At 40.7% G+C, this 20758-nt stretch overlaps 1 protein-coding gene across 7 annotated transcripts in view; it reads left to right on the top strand.

Annotated features, from left to right (window-relative positions):
* Positions 1-20758, top strand: part of NCKAP5 (NCK associated protein 5) — a 1039671-nt gene that overhangs the window by 724816 nt on the left and 294097 nt on the right. For all 7 annotated transcript variants that reach the window (XM_033440354.2, XM_033440356.2, XM_033440353.2 and 4 more), the window contains one exon: positions 19736-19885. In XM_033440354.2, the coding sequence (XP_033296245.1) occupies positions 19736-19885 (150 nt within the window). The remainder of the gene's footprint in view (positions 1-19735; positions 19886-20758) is intronic.

The following is a 20758-nucleotide window of genomic DNA, read 5'->3' as shown; positions in this document are numbered from 1 at the left end:
CATAAAATGCTCAAACAGTTGGGCCCTATGCTGTGCATTGGGTTTTGCCTGACTAGAGAGAGCAGGTATTATGTAAATTATACTAGAAAAAAAAAAGTAATATTCTTGCTTTATCCTTAAGTTCCATTTAGGTGCAAATAAGTGAAGCTGCTCTCTGTTCTGACATGAGCCCCCGAGAGAATTAACTAGATAATCCATCTCTGACTTTCAAAAGTACAACTAATGCACCACATTAGAGCTTTTCTTTCAGGTAACTCCAGGAAGGAGAAAGCAGGGAGGAACTGAGATCTTGATTAGGAGTATGCCTGCGAGTCTCCAGAAATTCCCAGGGCATTTTAGGGTAGACACCTATACGGCTTAAAAGGGCTTCTTTGTGAGATGCGTGTGCTGGGGCTGTCCCTTAAAGCAGAAACATGCAAAATCTCATTTTCTAGGAGTGGAAATCAATGTAGTGGTGCTTTCACTGTTTATGCAAATGGTTTACCAGTCCATTGCTTTATCTTTCTGGTAGCAAAATTCTGGCTTAAAATATTGATAGTTTTCTGTTGCAAATACTTAAGAATATTTAAGTAGTTCAGCGTTAAGCTTGTGCAGTGTCATCAGAGGTAAATCGGGGCGATGCCATCCCTCATTCAGCACGATCACATTCAACAACACTGGACATTCATTAAATGTTTTGTGTGCTGTGCAAGGTGTGGCGATGGGGGTGTGATATATAAAACATTCCAACCGCTGAGAGTCTTACATTATAACTGGGACCTACTAAACTGCATATAACATCTGTTTACTGAATTTGGAATGATAACTTTGCTTCTCCATATGAACTATTATTTTTTATAATAATAATTATTATTACTATTATAGTGTATTTGAACACTTAAAGAATTCTTTCATAGCAGAGACTTCCCAATTCAGTTTAACAAACTCAGAAGATACGTAAATATTTATCTGCCAGTAATTGTCAAAACAAGAATATATATATATATAGTATTGATCATATTTTCTGAAACAAAAATTTGGATACATTGGTCACCTGACCCTATGTATTTATGGGGACAGTGGGATAGAAAATTTTAAATTGCTTAAATTTACTTTAAATTAGCATTCTGTCCAGGAATCGCAGACATATGGCCGTTAAGATGTATATAATGACATCAGTAATATAGGCACCCATCCACCACTAACTAGTCAATGACTGAAATTACCGGTTCATTTTGGGATGGCCTTTGCTTAGGCCACAGCTTCCCTCTGGAGGCTATCTGGCTCCCCCGTCCCATGAATTCTCTCAGAAAACTAGGATGATGGGAGAGAGGAGGCCTTAGAAGAGGAAAAGAGAGAGAGAGTTTGAATACAAATTTTGATGTCAACTTACGAATTATTTTTAGCCATGTCCAAGCATTTAAGTATAGCACTAACCACTGAAATTCCCCATCTGCGTAACAGTCTTACCGTTTTTGGTTTCTTTCTGCTCGGGTTACACTCAGACAACTATTTATGGGCTACAAGGACATCATTTTTATTGCTAATTTTTTTAGATGTCCGGCCACCTGAAGCATGCCTTTAATGAAAATTATAGTTCATCCTATTCCACAGTAGAGTTTCCCTTTAAAGTATCTTTGGAATTGAACTTTTTTTTTTAAGGAAATAAATGTTGCTGATAGATGGAACAGGCAATAAAAGCATCATCTGAAAATTTATTAATGTACCTTAGCAGAGCTGTTCAATATGGAAGATAGTTGGCAATACTGAGGAGTGTTTTGAGTGAATAATGTGGAGTAGATGTGAATTGATACGCCAGTGGTCGTGGTTCATATTAGAGACATAAAGAAAACACTTTGTTCTCTTATCCACCATACACATTTAATCTTGGGGATTTTACTGTGTTCCGAGTTCACTTTGTAAGTCAAATCCAGGGATGAAAAAGAAGAGTTTTATATGTTTTGCCTGACAGTAGTAACGCTAAACCGTGAACAAATTGGGATGTTCTTTTAAAACCCTGTGATTTATCTGACGCTAGTTTTCCCCCCTTAAAATTTAGTATGCGTGGTCCTGAACAAAAGCTGCTAGCGGTCCCTGGGAATGTTGTTACGGTATTTGCCGAAGTGCTGTCTAAAGTGACAATATATTCTGTGCACCCTTCCCACCACCAGACAACAAATGAGTAAATAAATCACAGAAGCTGAAGTCACCAGGGCTCACTGGGGCGGCTGTCAGCCAGGCGGCGGGCCTCTACATTTTCATTTAGCTTGTAGTAGGTGTGTGTTTATGTTTTGAACTAATTGAATCATCATTAACTACGGAAATGGCTGTGGTTTGTTAAACCTGTTGTGCTAATAGTCACCTGAGGCCAGATCTGACATCTCTGATAAAATCGTCCACTCCCTGGAGAAATGGCCAGGGAACCTGGGGAGAGATGCTGTCAGCAGCATGGCTCATGGCTGGATAAAGAGCACAGATTCTCAGGTAGAATGAGCAGTAAGGCTGAATCTATGGGTGCATGGGAAAGTCCAAGAGAAGTACCTGGGTCCGCGGAAAGAGCATGACACTCGAAATTACACCGTAATTAAATTCTGGCTCTGCCACTACCTGCTAACAGGATGCCTCGTAACCTATTGGAGCCTGTTTTCTTGTCTGTAAAGGGCGCCCAGAATATTTGTCCTGTGTCCCCGTGGCTGTGAGTGTGTTAAAGGGTATATGAGGTGGTTTGGTTTAACGCTGAGGTGTTACACAAATATTAGATGCTATTTATCATGTCTTTTGTGTTCTGGAAAGAGCTTAATGTTTCAGGCTAACACTACCAAAGTCTCTTCCTTATGTGATCAGTCCTAAATTATAGAGTTTTACATTTTTAGTACGAATTAGTAGGTGGATTTAACACACGGCTGGATATCCAGAATGAAAAACAAATTGTTCTAACTTCTTTGACTGACTAGCTTTCCAAAGTCGGATAGTTGGTTGTCTCTTCATATTCCCGTGGTTTCATTTTGCCATCTTCAAGTTAGAAAGCTACATGTACTTGAGGTGGGTCCCTTCCCTTCCTTTCCCTTCCCTTCCCCTTTCTTCCCCTCCCCCTGCCCCGTCCCACCCTCCCTCCCTCCCTTCCTCCCTTCCTTCCTTCCTTCCTTCCTTCCTTCCTTCCTTCCTTCCTTTTCAGTGTTAAAAGATCAGGGCAGTCTCTGTCAGAAAAAGAATGAATGAGCTAGAACACAGTATAACTATTATTATCAGACATGCAGTGTTTCTATATGCTGGCTTTGTGTTGGCCATCAGAATTCAAAATAATAAAAATAGAGAGATGAGTGAATTTTATTTTTTTTAAAGCCTTGCAACCAGAAGATACTTAAAATTATTCCTCCCATAAGCTCTTTTCACAGACAGGACTCATGTTGGGCATGATTTCCTATGAGTGTTACAAGTGTCTTTCACTAAATTCCAATTCTAATGTTGCTTACCAGGCCTTTCCTTTCTTACAGGCAGGGAATGAAATGTGCTAAATGCAAAGGTTAGATTAGGTGACATCTATCGGAGGGCCCAAGAGAAGTACACAGAAAAAAAAAAAGGTTTTTTTGTTTCTTTTTTTTTTTTCCCAAGGAAGACAGACAGACAGACTCTCTGGAAAAGAAGCACAAAGGTTTTATTACACAAGATATCTTCTAGGCAGCTCTAACCTTAATGGCATTCTGTATTTACATTCCTAAACTTCAGCAGTGTTTAAATACTTATTCTTCTAAATTGAGTTTTTACAGATGATCAAAATTGTAGACATTTAAAGCTAGAAGGGACCTTTGAGTTAGACTATTTCTGTGCATTCTATTCAAAGATGAGGAAATTGAGAGACAGAGAAGTTATGTGACTTGACTAAAATCACACAGCTGGTTAGTGGCAGAGCTAGGACTGGAATGTAGATTTCTTATTTCTACTTGTTCTAAAACTAAAATGGGTCTCTGTTCCCACCCTGGATAAGAATAGGTCACAGTGAGATGGAACTTGATGGACCTCAAGAAACATGTGAGGCTGACCCTCCTTGTATCCTATCAAATGAAAGGCCAAAGTATGTCCACATGTGGCACACACTGCCTTTTCCCTTTGCCCAAGTTTGTGTTCTTTAATTATCCTCCCAGTCCTGGGCTCAGACCTAGTGTCACTCCCCCAGTGATGGGGTTGAAGATGGCAGGGCCACCATGTTGAGGCCAAGTGTATGCACCAGGCAACCACACACATGTGGTGGGACTGAAAGAAGGGTGGGGAAGGCAATAAACTTCTTTTATTACTTTTTTGTATTATAGAAATTATGAGCTCATTGTCACAACCAGTTGTCAGTTTTCTACCTCATTTAGGACACTGGTGGACAGATTTCTCTCTATTGTTTATAAAAACAATGGGCAAGCAAGCATTATTTTTAAATTAGGAAGACTTTCCAAGCAGGGAAGTTGTTTTCCTCCCATACTGGACACATAGAACCTCTCTTTGAACCTTATTGTCAGTGACTGTGGAAGCCATTGAAAGTTGTTACACGCTATTAATGCCATCTGCTTCTGTGAAAAGGAACCAATATAACATGGTGGGCACTGGAGTCTCCGAACTCAAATAGAAATTTCCCAAGGGTTGCTCATCACACTAATACAGAGTAGTTTCTATGGTAGGTCAACATCTGACATCTGTTACTGAAGAAGGATTTAGCAATTTATGGGTGAATATGCCCAGTTTCCCTGGCTTACACCTTCTGTCCCAGTATACTATTCATAGCTATAACAGCCTTTACTCCCCAGTAGGTATTAGTTTAGGTGATTAATTACATGTTCATTCTACATTCTATGCTAGTTACAAGAATTAAATCAAATGGGCAACCTCAAAAGTTTATCTGAAGTAAAAATGACTTGTGTTCTATATCAGAGGATCTTTGTCCAGAGGCTCTTAAACTTTGGCATAGATTAGAATTACCTGGGGTGCTCTCTAAAATTACAGATGCCTGACCCCACTCCTAGGTATTGTGATTCACTGATGCTAGAGTCGGCCAAGGTATCTGCGTTTTAAACAAGCAACACTTCTTTCCTCCCCTTACCCCATGAACTGCTTCCAGTGGCTGTCGGCCCACTCCCTGAACAATAGTGACCTAAGAAAATATTAGTTGTCATTGTTGGAGTAACTGCATACTAAAGAATCAAAATCACAAGATAATTTACAAACTATGAGGTCTCGTTTCGTGAGATTGTCGCTTTAATCATGGTTGAGTCAACTCGTGCTTAGACTATTGCAGTAGCATCTTACTTTCCCCACATCTATGTTAACCTCCCTCCATTCCACCCTCCACACTGTACCAGAGAGCTCTTTCGGAATACAGATCCTACCATGTCAGCCCCCTCCCACCTACACACACACACACACACGAAAATAGTCAATGGCCATTAGAGTTAAGGCAGTATTCCTTGACTTGTGGCCTGGCCCCATTAGCCCATCCAGCCTCACTTTCCTCTCCAGCTATACATACACTTTCCTCCCCAGCTATTCAGACTCTTTTTGAATTGCCCTCCCATCCTTCCACCTCAAGGTCACTTCCTGGTTGACCTCATGGTGGTAACCACGGGCATTTGCTTTCCTGACTTCTCTCGTATCCCTCTAGTATTGATTTTTGAAGCCCCTGGAAACTCTTCTTCGCAACACACATCACAGTACTGTTTTACATTTGCTGGTGACACATTGATTACTGTCTCCTTCCACAAGACTGTAAGCTCTATAAGAACAGGCTCCACATGTGTTTTTATTCACCTTTGTACCCCTGGCATCTTCCACAGTGCCTGGCACTCAGGAGCTGCTCAGTACGTATTTGTTGGATGGGTGCATTAATGAATTAGTTACGAAGTAAGGTGACCTCTTGAAACCTTCCCTGAATCCCACTGTGCTGGGCTGGGGGAAGCTGATGACCAGAAGATGAATAAGAAACATTTTGGGAAAGGGTCTTATCACTTTCCTGCATAATGTTTTTGACTGAACAGTAGCTGTCCATCAGTGAGGGGCTATCCTGCCTGCTCTTTGGAGTAACTGAACCCCCTGGACTGTCATCTGTCTGAGCTGAACTGATGCAACCCAGAGCTTTGTGTTGATCGGTATTATTATACATAGGCCTGATGATGCTGACTACTTGAGAACAAGAGATGAGGGCTCCCCCAAAGGTGAATCATTGCCCTGGTAACCACCTAGAGAAACTTATAGCTCCAAGGATGCTTTAGGTACCGACAAGGCAAAGTTTGATTTAAACCCTTGGATACTAACTGAACTTCTAATCTCTAGCTTCCTGCATACCGGCTGGTATTTGTTGAGGGCAGCAAGCTTATGGTCTCAACCATATATGAAAGTTGTGGGGAGTGAAAGTTGTTTGTGTGGTGGCCTCACTTTTATAGAACTCACTGTTGATTAAAGTCCATAAAGAACTGAAACATGAAAACAGGTCATCTCTGGAATCAACTTATTCTTGTCACAGTTTGGCATCCTCAGGAGTGGACTTGGCTCGTTTGTCTTGTTTCTCTCTTAGAGGTTTATATGAAGAATATATTTTATTTAAAATCGTATGTTCCTGAGCTCTGTCTTGCTCTCTTTTTACTAGGTAAATCACCAGTGATCCGTTAGCAAAGGAACTAAAATTTCTGATTGAAATGGGTTATTTATGTGTAGACAGAATACGTATGCTTAATTTTTAAATATATGGGCATGCTTTTTGAGTATAATATAAATTCAACAGGTGTCCTTTCTGAAATCCACAGTAGTGATCCGTCAGTAGGGTGTAGCCATATTTCCAGCTCTTCCAAATCTCCCTTTCCCTTCTACCTCTTTGTTTCCACTTACTTTCCTCTTTTGCTCATCTACTTACTTAAAATATGTCCTTTCCATTTGTCCTCTTTCTCAATATTACATTATACTCTAACACTCTCATTGGTAAGTGATTATAAAGAGACAAGAGTAAAGAAAAGGGTAAGATGGATGACTCTGCAGTACTTACTGGGTTTGCTTTAGGGCATTTTAGAATTAGAACACAATGAAATGTGCTTTCAGGTCAATGACTGGCCTGAGCAGTGTACAGATATGGCTTTCTTTCCTGGGCAGTGTCCCTTCAGAGCAGTCACGAGCCTCCTCTCCACTGTAGAGGACATTGGTGGCACTCTGCGCATACCTCAGAACCATCGAGAATGCCCCCGCGATTTCTAGCTATCAGTGTCTGTGTTGAAGGGCACTTTGATGTGAGAAGTATTTTTAAAAAACCTCACTGCCTGTGGCAGGCTGGAAACTGACACCCCAGGAGCTGCCCCCAATTATTGATTCTTACAGGTCGGTGCATAAATGTCCCAACGCCTTCGCCCCTGGGGTGGGATGATTCTGAGGCCTGTGTTCTGCCGCATTTCCCTGAGATTCCCGTGGACTTCACTTCAGTTGCTTAGTAGTGTGCTCTTCAGTGGCTCCCTTCTCTGAGTCAATTCCTTACTCCTGTTTTCTGCACTCCTCAAATGAACTACATGCACTCAACTCTTTGTCCTTTAAGAACCCAAGCTAGACACTAACTAATGATTTAGCAATACTAACTGGGAAATTAAGCTGTGAAGTGATATTTTGCAGGGAACCACTTGACTTGACTTTTCCATCAAAGCCCTTCATCCTCTGCCTTCTCTGCTTGGGAGACCCCTTCCTACCTTCATACCACCTTTGCTGCCATCTCTGGTGCTACCTGTTCTCTTTAGTTCTTCAAACAACTCAGTTGTCTGTATCTCGAAAACAAGGCTTCCACTTGTCTCTTCAGTGCCCTTTGGCTGTAGTTCTTTATATTTCCTTCCCTTCGCTGCCACTCTTTCAAATAAGCATCTAAGAAAATTACTTCTATTTTCTCTTTTCACTTTTTGCATAACCACTGACAATTTGGGTATCACCATCACACTTGAGTCAAATAGCTCTCAAGTCCCCACTAACAACCTTCTTTTTACAAAATGTAGAGGTCCTTTTTGTGTTCTCTTGTCATTTCTGTTACCATTGAGCATATTGATAACATTTCCTTCCTGAAAATTGTGTCTTGAGTAATTGAATTCTTAGAACCTTAATATTGCAAGGGACATTTAGTCCAACCATGACATTTTACATCTGGGGGAAACTGAGGACTGAAAAGGTCTATTGATTTGCCCAGCAAGGAGCAAAAGTGCACCTGACCTACCATCCAGTATGAGAACTGCTTTTGGTAAGGCCTTATTCCATACTTTCAGAGTATTCATAATTTTTATTCCTTCTGATAGAAAACCCTCCCAGCTGGTCTCCTGGCTCCTTCCCTACTCAGCCCACTCTCCATTTTAACAGTCAGGATGCTGTTTCTAAAATGTAAATCACAACCTATCGCTCCCCTACTTAGCCTCCAATTCCTCTTTACTTAAAATAGAACCCAAAGCCCTTTCCATGCCTTGCAAGACCCCCCTATGGTCCAGCTCTCTCTCTGATCTCATTTCCTGCTGTTCTTCCTCTTAGAGTCCCTATATGCTCCTTCACACGGACTCTCCCTCAGCTGGTCAGCAAGGCAGGCTTAGCACTGCCACTCAGTACTTGCTTTATTATTTCTTCTGTTTGGAATGTTTTTGTCCCAGACCATTGCATGGCTGCTTCCTTCCCATTCCCATTATGTGGTCTCAGCTTAAATGGCCACCTCCTCAGACATGCCGTACACCAATGTCACATCTCATACTGTCTGTAAACATACCACTGGCTACAATTATATAACTTACTGATTTGACTTGGAGTTTGTCATGTTTCCCACAGTTAGAATACACATTCATAGAGTACAGAAACTTTGTCTTGTTTGCCATACCTACAGCACCTAGACCATCGAATGGCCAATAGTTTGCATCTGATAAACATTTGTAGGATAAATAAATGAATTAATGAATGATATCTGAATGTTTCTTTCTCATTTCCAAGAACCCTTTCTTCTACTCTCCAATTCTATTACTCAACTACCTCTCAGTGTTTCTTGCAATAGAATCAAACTGGTTTCCTCATGAACCAATAAGGACAAAATGTATTCCTCACGGGGGCCTTTGTTACAGTTTTCTCTTTGACCAAAAATCCCATCCTATGCCTCTCTAACCATTCAAGTGGAATCACTCCACCAAAACATAAGTCATGTTCCATTTCCACGAAATTACACCTCCCAGTCATCACTGATCACCCTTTCTTCAATTATGTAAAGTGACCCTTCCATTTTATGTAACCTACACACTCATATATAATCTATACTATATTGAATTGCGTCCAGTTCCTTCATATAATATATTCAGGCACTGTGCCTAGACAGTGGAATGTGCATGTGTGCATAAGTACTGCCTATCCTCATTACTTTCGGACTTTGTGAAGTCACTCCCTAAAATTGATTTGCAATCCCGAAATCAAGCCCTGCAGAGCTTTCATGGTCATTCATGGACATTCACAGAGGAGTGAAAACTTTAAGTCATCCGACACCTGTGGTCCCAGCTTAAGTCAACCAAAGCAACGCCCCGCCTTCTTTTTTAAGCTCTTCATTTCTACTGGAAATGTGTCCTTTTTGTGCTCTATTTAGTGACACTTTTCTACGTTTTATGCTTTTTGTGAGCAGTCTTACTGTTGAAGGTGGCCCCCAGGCATAGTGTGAAGTGCTGTCTAGTGTTCCTAAGTGCAAGCGGTCTGTGCTGTGCCTTGTGGAGAAAATGGGTGTTAGATAACCTTTGTTCAAGCATGAGTTACAGTGCCGTTGGCGGTTAGTTCAGTGCTAATTAATCAACAATATATATTAAACAAGGTGTCTTTAAATAGAAACACTCATAAAACAAGATTATGTATTGATTAATGACGAAACTGTTGCAACCAGAGGCCTCCAGAAACCTAACCCTATACTTCCCCTAGGAACAATGATTCAGTATTTGTTAATCCAGTGCTCATGACAACTTTATAGAACACACCGTGAATAATGAGAATTGACTGCAGATGTGAGTATATTATATATGTGGCTGTTAGCCTCATTTACGGATTTAGGAGACAAAGAACCCAAGAGTTACTGAAATTAAGTAGTTTGCCCAAGATTATTTGCCAAGCTGATAAATGGTAGATCTGGAATCCGGTTGCTATATTCCAAAGGCTTTTGGCTTTCAGTTGATGACACCAGTGGCTTTTCTTTGTTTGTTTGATTTAATTAGCTACAGGATCCTAATTATTTCAGGATCTATATATATGTGTGTGTGTGTGTGTGTGTGTGTATATATATATATATATATACACACACACATATATATACAAAAATAGAGGTAGATGATATTTTTTAACACCTTTATTGGAGTATAATTGCTTTACAATGGTGTGTTAGTTTCTGCTTTATAACAAAGTGAATCAGCTATACGTATACATATATCCCCATATCTCCTCCCTTTTGCGTCTCCCTCCGACCCACCAATCCCACCCCTCTAGGTGGTCACAAAGCACCGAGCTGATCTCCCTGTGCTATGCGTCTGCTTCCCACTAGCTATCTATTTTACATTTGGTAGTGTACATATGTCCATGCCACTCTCTCACTTCGTCCCAGCTTCCCCTTCCCCCTTCCCCCTCCCTGTATGCTCAGTCCATTCTCTACATCTGCGTCTTTATTGCTGTCCTACTCTTAGGTTCTTCAGAACCACTTTTTTTTTTCTTTTTTTAGATTCCATATATATGTGTTAGCATAGGGTATTTGTTTTACTCTTTCTGACTTACTTCACTCTGTATGACAGTCTCTAGATCCATACACCTCACTACAAATAACTCAATTTAATTTCTTCTTGTGGCTGAGTAATATTCCATTGTATATATGTGCCACATCTTCTTTATCCATTCATCTGTTGATGGACACTTAGGTTGCTTCCATATCCTGGCTATTGTAAATAGTGCTGCAGTCAATATTGTGATACATGACTCTTTTTGAATTATGTTTTTCTCCAGGTATATGCCCAGTAGTGGGATTGCTGGATCGTGTGGTGGTTCTATTTTTAGTTTTTTAAGGAACCTCCATAGTGGCTGTATCAATTTACATCCCCACCAACAGTGCAAGAGTGTTCTCTTTTCTCCACACCCTCTCCAGAATTTACTGTTTGTAGATTTTTTGATGATGGCCATTCGCACTGGTGGGAGGTTATACCTCATTGTAGTTTTAATTTGCATTTCTCTAATGATTAGTGATTTTGAGCATTCTTTCATGTGTTTGCTGGAAATCTGTATATCTTCTTTGGAGAAATGTCTGTTTAGGTCTTCTGCCCATTTTGGATTGGGTTGTTTGTTTTTTTGATACTGAGCTGCATGAGCTGCTTGTATATTTTGGAGATTAATCCTTTGTCAGTTGCTTCATTTGCAAATATTTTCTCCCATTCTGAGGGTTATCTTTTCATCTTGTTTATGGTTTCCTTTGCTGTGCAAAAGCTTTGAAGTTTCATTAGGTCCCATTTGTTTATTTTTGTTTTTATTTGCATTTCTCTAGGAGGTGGGTCAAAAAGGATCTTGCTGGGATGTATGTCATAGAGTGTTCTGCCTATGTTTTCCTCTAAGAGTTTGATAGTGTCTGGCCTTACATTTAGGTCTTTAATTCACTTTGAGTTTATTTTTGTGTATGGTTGTAGGGAGTGTTCTAATTTCATTCTTTTTTTTTTTTTTTTTTTTTTTGCGGTACGCGGGCCTCTCACTGTTGTGGCCTCTTCCGTTGCGGAGCACAGGCTCCGGACGCGCAGGCCCAGCGGCCACGGCTCACGGGCCCAGCCGCTCTGCAGCATATGGGATCCTCCCGGATCGGGGCACGAACACGTGTCCCCTGCATCGGCAGGCGGACTCCCAGCCACTGCGCCACCAGGGAAGCCCTAATTTCATTCTTTTATATGTAGCTGTCCAGGTTTCCCAGCACCACTTACTGAAGAGGCTGTCTTTTCTCCATTGTATATTCTTGCCTCTTTTATCAAAGATAAGGTGACCGTATGTGCGAGGGATTATCTCTGGGCTTTCTATCCTGTTCCATTGATCTATATTTCTGTTTTTGTGCCAGCACCGTACTGTCTTGATTACTATAGCTTTGTAGCATAGTCTGACATCTGGGAGACTGATTCCTCCAGCTCTGTTTCTCTTTCTCAAGTTTGCTTTGGCTATTCGGGGTCTTTTGTGTTTCATACAGGTTTTTTTTTTTTTTTTTTTTTTTTGCGGTACACAGGCCTCTCACTGTTGTGGCCTCTCCCATTGCAGAGCACAGGCTCCGGATGCACAGGCTCAGCAGCCATGGCTCGTGGGCCTAGCTGCTCCACGGCATGTGGGATCTTCCTGGACCGGGGCACGAACCCGTGTCCCCTGCATCAGCAGGTGGACTCTCAGCCACTGTGCCACCAGGGAAGCCCCATCCAGATGTTTCGGAAATTTTTTGTTCTCGTTCTGTGAAAAATGCCATTGGTAGTTTGGTAGGGATTGCATTGAATCTGTAGATGGCTTTGGGAAGTATAGTTATTTTCACAATGTTGATTCTTCCAATCCAAATACATGGTATATCTTTCCATCTGTTTGTATCATCTTTAATTTCTTTCATCAGTGTCTTATAGTTTTCTGCATACAGGTCTTTTGTCTCCTTAGGTAGGTTGATTACTAGGTATTTTATTCTTTTTGTTGCAATGGTAAATGGGAGTGTTTCCTTAATTTCTGTTTCAGATTTTTCGTCATTAGTGTATAGGAATGCAAGAGATTTCTGTGCATTAATTTTGTATCCTGCTACTTTACCAAATTCATTGATTAGTTCTAGTAGTTTTCTGGTAGCTTCTTTAGGATTCTCTATGTATAGTGTCATGTCATCTGCAAACACGGACAGCTTTACTTCTTTTCCAATTTGGATTCCTTTTATTTCTTTTTCTTCTCTAATTGCTGTAGCTAAATCTTCCAAAACTGTGTTGAATAATAGTGGTGAGAGTGGGCAACCTTGTCTTGTTCCTGATCTTAGTGGAAATGGTTTCAGTTTGTCACCATTGAGAATGATGTTGGCTGTGGGTTTGTCATATATGGGCTTTATTATGTTGAGTAAGTTCCCTCTATGCCTACTTTCTGGAGGGTTTTTATCATAAATGGGTGTTGAATTTTGTCAAAAGCTTTTTCTGCATCTATTGAGATTATCACATGGTTTTTGTCCTTCAGTTTGTTAATATGTTTTATCACATTGATTGATTTGTGTATATAGAAGAATCCTGGCATTCCTGGGATAAACCCCACTTGATCATGGTGTATGATCATTTTAATGTGCTATTGGATTCTGTTTGCTAGTATTTTGTTGAGTAGTTTTGCATCTATGTTCATCAGTGATATTGGCCTGTTGTTTTCTTTCTTTGTAACATCTTTGTCTGGTTTTGTTATTAGGGTGATGGTGGCCTCATAGAATGTGTTTGGGAGAGTTCATCCCTCTGCTATATTCTGGAAGAATTTGAGAAGGATAGGTGTTAAGCTCTTCTCTAAATGTTTGATAGAATTCACCTGTAAAACCATCTGGTCCTGGGCTTTTGTTGGTTGGAAGATTTTTAATCACAGTCTCAATTTCAGTGCTTGTGATTGGTCTGTTTATATTTTGTATTTTTCCTGGTTCAGTCTTGGAAGGTTGTGTTTTTCTAAGAATTTGTCCATTTCTTCCAGGTTGTCCATTTTATTGGCATACAGTTGCTTGTAGTCATCTCTCATGATCCTTTGTATTTCTGCAGTGTCAGTTGTTACTCCTCCTTTTTCATTCTAATTCTGTTGATTTCAGTCTTCTCCCTTTTTGCTTGATGAGTCTAGCTAATGGTTTATCAATTTTGTTTATCTTCTCAAAAAACCAGCTTTTAGTTTTATTGATCTTTCCTATCGTTTCTTTTTCATTTATTTCCAATCTCATCTTTGTGATTTCTTTCCTTCTGCTAAATTTGGGGGTTTTTGTTCTTCTTTCTCTAATTGCATTAGGCGTAAGTTTAGGTTGTTTATTTGAGATGTTTCTTGTTTCTTGAGGTAGGATTGTATTGCTGTAAACTTCTGACTTAGAACTGCTTTTGCTGCATCCCATAGGTTTTGGGTCGTCGTGTCTCCATTGTCATTTGTTTCTAGGTAGTTTTTGATTTCCTCTTTGATTTCTTCAGTGATCCCTTGGTTATTTAGTAGTGTATTGTTTATTTTCCATGTGTTTTTATTTTTTTTACAGATTCTTTCCTGTAATTGACATCTAGTCTCATAGTGTGTGGTTGGAAAAGTTACTTGGTATGACTTCAGTTTTCTTAAATTTACCAAGGCTTGATTTGTGACCCAGTATATAATTTATCCTGGAGAATATTCCATGACCACTTGAGAAGAAAGTGTATTCTGTTGTTTTTGGATGGAATGTCCTATAAATATCAATTAAGTCCATCTTGTTTAATGTATCATTTAAAGCTCGTGTTTCCTTATTTATTTTCATTTTGGATGATCTGTCCATTGGTGAAACTGGGGTGTTAAAGTCCCCTACTCTGATTGTGTTACTGTCAATTGCCCCTATTATGGCTGTTAGGATTTGCCCTATGTATTGAGGTGCTCCTATTTTGGGTGCATAAATATTTACAATTGTTATATCTTCTTCTTGGATTGATATCTTGGTCAGTATGTAGTGTCCTTCTTTGTCTGTTGTAACATTCTTTATTTTAAAGTCTATTTTGTCTGATATGAGAATTGCTACTCCAGGTTTCTTTTGATTTCCATTTGCATGGAATATCTTTTTCCACCCCCTCACTTTCAGGCTGTATGTGTCCCTGGTCTGAAGTGGGTCTCTTATAGACAGCATATATACAGGTCTTGATTTTGTTTCCATTCAACCAGTCTGTGTCTTTGGTTGGAGCATTTAATCCATTTACATTTAAGGTATTTATCGATATGTATGTTCCTGATACCATTTTCTTAATTGTTTTGGGTTTATTATTGTAGGGCTTTTCCTTCTCTTTTGTTTCCTGCCTAGAGAAGTTCCTTTAGCATTTCTTGTAAAGCTGGTTTGGTGGTGCTGAATTCTCTTAACTTTTGCTTGTCTGTAAAGGTTTTAATTTCTCCATCGAATCTGAAGGAGATCCTTGCTGGGTAGAGTAATCTTGGTTGTAGGTTTTTCCCTTTCATCACTTAAATATGTCCTGCTACTTCCTTCTGGCTTGCAGAGCTTCTGCTGAAAGATCAGCTGTTAACCTTATGGAGAGTCCCTGGTATGTTATTTGTTGCTCTTCCCTTGCTGCTTTTAATATTTTGTCTTTTGTTGTTGATAGTTTGATTAATATGTGTCTTGGCATGTTTCTCATCGGATTTATCCTATATGGGACTCTGTGCACTTCCTGGACTTGATTGACTATTTCCTTTCCCATATTAGGGAAGTTTTCAACTATAATCTCTTCAAATATTTTCTCAGACCCTTTCTTTTCTTCTTCTTCTTCTGCGACCCCTGTAATTTGAATGTTGTTGCATTTAATGTTGTCCCAGAGGTCTCTGAGACTGTCCTCAATTCTTTTCATTCTTTTTTCTTTATTCTGCTCTGCCGTAGTTATTTCCATTATTTTATCTTCCAGGTCACTTATGTGTTCTTCTGCCTTAGTTATTCTGCTATTGATTCCTTGTAGAGAATTTTATATTTCATTTATTGTGTTGTTCATCATTGTTTGCTCTTTAGTTCTTCTAGGTCCTTGTTAAATGCTTCTTGAATTTTCTCCATTCTATTTCCAAGATTTTGAATCATCTTTACTAAAATTACTCTGAGTTCTTTTTAGGTAGACTGCCAATTTCCTCTTCATTTGTTTGGTCTGGTGTGTTTTTACCTTGATCCTTAATCTGCTGTGTATTTCTCCATTTTCTCATTTTGCTTAACTTAATGTGTTTGGGGTCTCCTTTTCGCAGGCTGCAGGTTCATAGTTCCCGTTGTTTTTGGTGTCTGCCCACAGTGGCTAAGGTTGGTTCAGTGGGTTGTGTAAGTTTCCTGGTAGAGGGGACTAGTGCCTGTGTTCTGGTGGATGAGGCTGGATCTTGTCTTTCTCATGGGCAGGACTGCATCCAGTTTTGTGTTTGGGGGCGTCTGTGACCTTATTATGATTTTAGGCAGCCTCTCTGCTAATGGGTGGGGTGGTGTTCCTGTCTTGCTGGTTGTTTGGCATAGGGTGTCTAGCACTGTAGCTTGCTGATCATTGAGTGGAGCTGGGTCTTAGCGTTGAGATGGAGATCTCTGGGAGAGCTTTCGGCATTTGATATTACTTGGAGCCGGGAGGTCTCTGGTGGACCAATGTCCTGAACTCGGTTCCCCCACCTCAGAGGCACAGGCCTGACACCTGACCGGAGCACCACGACCCTGTCAGCCACATGGTTCAGAAGAAAAGGGAGAAAGAAAGAAAGAGAGAGAGAGAGAGAGAGAGAGGGAGAGAGAGAGAGAGGGAGGGATGGAGGGAGGGAGGGAAGGTGGGAGGGAGGAAGAAGGAAGAGAAAATAGTTATTAAAATAAAAAATTTAAAAATATATTTTTAAAAAGTTAAAAAGTTAATAAGAAAAAGAAAGAAGAGAGCAGCCAGACCTAAAAACAAATCCAGCAATAATAACAAGCACTAAAAACTATACAAAAACAAACAAACAAAAAAAAAAACGGACAGACAGAAGCCTAGGACAAATTGTAAAAGCAAAGCTATACAGACGGCATCACAGAAAGAAGCATACACATACACACTCAGGAAAAGAGAAAAAGGAAAAATATATATATTTAAAAAAAGGAATAGAGCAACCAAATCGATAAACAAATCTACCAATGATAATAAGCTTTAAATACTAAACTAAGATAAACATAAAATCAGAAACAAATTAGATGCAGAAAGCAAACCCCAAGTCTATAGTTGCTCCTAGAGTCCACCTCCTTAATTTGGGATGATTCGTTTTCTATTCATGTATTCCACAGATGCAGGTTACATCAAGTTGATTGTGGAGCTTCAATCCGCTGCTCCTGAGGCTGGTGGGAGGGATTTCCCTTTCTCTTCTTTGTTCGCCCAGCTCCTGGGATTCAGCTTTGGATTTGGCCCGGGCTCTGCATGTAGGTCTCCTGAGGGCGTCTGTTCTTCGCCCAGACAGGAGGGGGTTAAAGGAGCCGCTGATTCGGGGGTTCTGGCTCACTCAGGCCGGGGGGAGAGAGGGGTGTGGATGCAGGGCGAGCCTGCGGCGGCAGAGGCCGGCGTGATGTTGCACCAGGCTGAGGTGCCGTGTGGTCTCCCGGGGAAGTTGTTCCTGGGTCACGGGACCCTGGCAGTGGCGGGCTGCACAGGCTACAGTGAGGGGAGGTGTGGAGAGTGACCTGTGCTTGCACACAGGCTTCTTGGTGGCTGCAGAAGCAGCCTTAGCGTGTCATGCCTGTCTGTGGTGTCCGTGCTGATAGCTGCGACTCGAGCCTGTCTCTGGAGCTCATTTAGGCAGTGCTCTGAATCCCCTCTCCTTGCACACCCTGAAACAATGGTCTTTTGCCTCTTTGGCAGCTCCAGACTTTTTCCCGGACTCCCTCCCGGCTAGCCGTGCCTCACTAGACCCTTTCAGGCTGTGTTCACGCAGCCAACCCCAGTCCTGTCCCTGCGCTCCGACCGAAGCCCGAGCCTCAGCCCCGCCCGCCCTGGCCGGTGAGCAGACAAGCCTCTCGGACTGGTGAGTGCCGGTCGGCACCGATCCTCTGTGCGGGAATCTCTCCGCTCTGCCCTCTGCACCCCTGTGGCTGCGCTCTCTGGCTCCGAAGCTCCCCCGCCACCCACAGTCTCCGCCTGCGAGGGGCTTCCTAGTGTGTGGAAACTTTCCTCCTTCACAGCTCCCTCCCACTGCTGCAGGTCCCGTCCCTATTCTTTTGTCTCTGTTTATTCTTTTTTCTTTTGCCCTACCCAGGTACGTGGGGAGTTTCTTGCCTTTTGGGAGGCTGAGGTCTTCTGCCAGCGTTCAGTAGGTGTTCTGTAGGAGTTGTTCCACGTGTAGATGTATTTTGATGTATCTGTGCGGAGGAAGGTGATCTCCGTGTCTTACTCCTCTGCCATCTTGAAGGTCCCTCCCTAGGTGATATTTTTTAAAAGCTTGCTTTACAGTCCCAAGTTAGTGTTTAGTTACAGTGATCCCAAATCTTGAAAGAGAAGTAGAAGGACCTCTTTATTTCAAAATTGTGTTGGTAACTCTGCCAATTTCAAGTTTCTTACCATGGAAATGAAAGTCTGCTGAGTGAACAAACCTTAAAGAATCAAAGCTGTAAAAATACAGTCATAACCTGGATATTTGTCCCAGCCTGAGGATCTGCACATTAAACTTGCTGAGCCTGAATCTGGGTTGAACTTACACCTGCTGCAGAAGTGAACACACCTGTACATTGTATGTGGACTTGCCCAGGTCTGATTTCATAAAGAGCTATCACCTGCCTAGTCAGTTGCACATTCTTATAAAGAAATGGAAACTTATCTTGAAATCTGTAGGAAACAGATTAACACCTGTTTGTCTGTACAGATTAACATGGGTCAAGTTTCTATGTAGTCTCCAGTGTTTTATATATCTATACATACACATGTATACTTATATATGTGTACATATACGTTGACGTTTTTACTTCATATCTTATTTTCAAAAAATAAGTTAAATAATTTCAGGACTTCCAAAGTACTTTTGTGAACACAGTTTGAAAACCTGGTTTTTTTTTCCCACTTACGCTATTCTTTTCTCAGTAGATTTTTTAAGTGCTTAAAGGTTAAGAATCATATTTTTCGTGCTTCTGTATTTGCGAATGATCTTAGTTTAATGGTAAATATAAAGAAGCCTCTCACCATTGATAATCCAGTTTAGCCCACATGGTTGCCAACCAGCTGTTTTTAATACAAAGATTTCTGCAGCATTGTGGTTAGAATTCAAAAGTGTGATGGAATGATGTCACCTGATTCTGTGGCACGGTATCTTGATGTATGTACAAAAGTGGATGAAATTTTATTTTCATGTGATAGGCTCTTGACATTTCTTTTTCCCTTGAAAACAAGAGCCAATTGTGAGGCTCAGATTAATACTTCTCAACTTCCAAAGAGCTGCCAGAGACAAGATTGAGTGAGGAACCTCCAGCAAGCAGGGAGGGAAGACAGGATAACATTTTACGTCTGCCTCAAGGCTATAGTACAAATCCTGGAGTGTTAGAAAGGGGACTGTAGGGCCCTTAAGAGCCATGTTATTAGTGAGCCAAAGGAGCTAAATGGTTTCAGCTTAGAATTCTGAAATCATTATCATTTCAATATTTTGTGATATTTTCTTTTCCCTTAATTGAATGGTTGCATGTCCAGTGACTTTGATGATCTTATTATAGGAGCTAAGCTGTTCACAAGTCAAGGTATCAAGGTTGACTTATTTTTCCCCAGTTTAGAGCACAGCTGAATTTCATGCTGCATATAAAAATGGATTAACCACATGACTCCACCTACCGTTTTTATGGGCTCGGTCACTTCTCCAACAGAGCAGAGGACATGTGCATTCAGTGGTGGTGACTCAATGACTTGTCCCACCAAGATTCATTAAAATTATCTACTGTGTTTACTAATATAAGCCCCACTCAGAATTTGTTTAGCAAAACCTTCTCTACCTCAGCCCCGGAAAGAATGCAGAAAGAGTAGGGAGGTTCCAAACTTCTCAACCTTAAACTCTTGCTTATTTTTCAGTGGAGATTATTGAAAACAACAATTCTTTCTTGCTTCAGGAAAAACTGTCAGAGGAAGAGAGAAAACACAAGGAAGCTTTGGAAGACCGTCACATGGTGGTAGATGAGGATTCAAGGAGTGAAGGCAGCAGTGCAGATGAGGGGAAAGAAAAGACCAAATTGCTGTTAGAAAGATTGAAGGCTCTAGAGGTAAGAAATGGAACCATTTTTACACGTTTACAGAAAAATAACCGTGTTCTGCTTCTTGTATTGGCCCCACTTTTCAGTAAATATAAATCTTCCTTTCTTAGTTCTCCCAGACTAATAGGATCTAATAGCTCCCATTGGGATGCCTTTGTCAATGATGAGCACAGGGTTAAAATTTGTGACCCTGAAAGAGTCTTGGCCTAGTGACTATGATTGTACTGCCTTAAAAAAGTGCATAGATCAGTAATTCATTTCACCTTCAGTTTGACCCTCAAACTGGATCAGTTTCCCTAAAATTGCAAGTTCTTTGAGGGAAGGGCTATGTGATATTTCGCTTTGTTTCCCAATGCCTAATGATCAAATAAGTGAATGAATAAACAAAATATTGAATACTATGTAAGGGCAGTTGTAAGAAAAATAATTTTAAGCAGTAGAGCTATTTCTTCAAAAAACAAAAAAGCTTGTGCAGAAGTACACCATGTAAGACGTATAAAAATAGAGGTGAAGTTGAGCTAAGGGGTGCTTTAAGGAGGGTTTTCAACCTCCTCCAAAACAGTTGAAAACTCTGGTCTATTACTTAGTGGCATTTGACATCACTTAGAGTGTTAATTCCTGAATATTTATAGCAGTCCTCAAAGAGCATTTCAGTTATTAGTTCACATGCTGAAAGATCTAGCAAAGATGCCTTTTTCCATGAGTTGGCTTACCTACTTGCAGTAAATGTTCTGTTTGCATATAGAACTGGGACGTAATCATTTTTAAGCAAGGACTATGGTAAGCCCACCTTTTCTTAAACTAGGCACAAGGGACCGTCAGCCAGTATCTAAAAACGTAGTTCTTCCATAGTGTCTATAGAATCCTGAAACTTCCTGTAGT

This window comes from Orcinus orca, chromosome 7 (genome assembly GCF_937001465.1).
Source record: "Orcinus orca chromosome 7, mOrcOrc1.1, whole genome shotgun sequence".
NCBI lineage: Eukaryota > Metazoa > Chordata > Mammalia > Artiodactyla > Delphinidae > Orcinus > Orcinus orca.
This window is presented reverse-complemented; position numbering and strand designations above follow the sequence as displayed.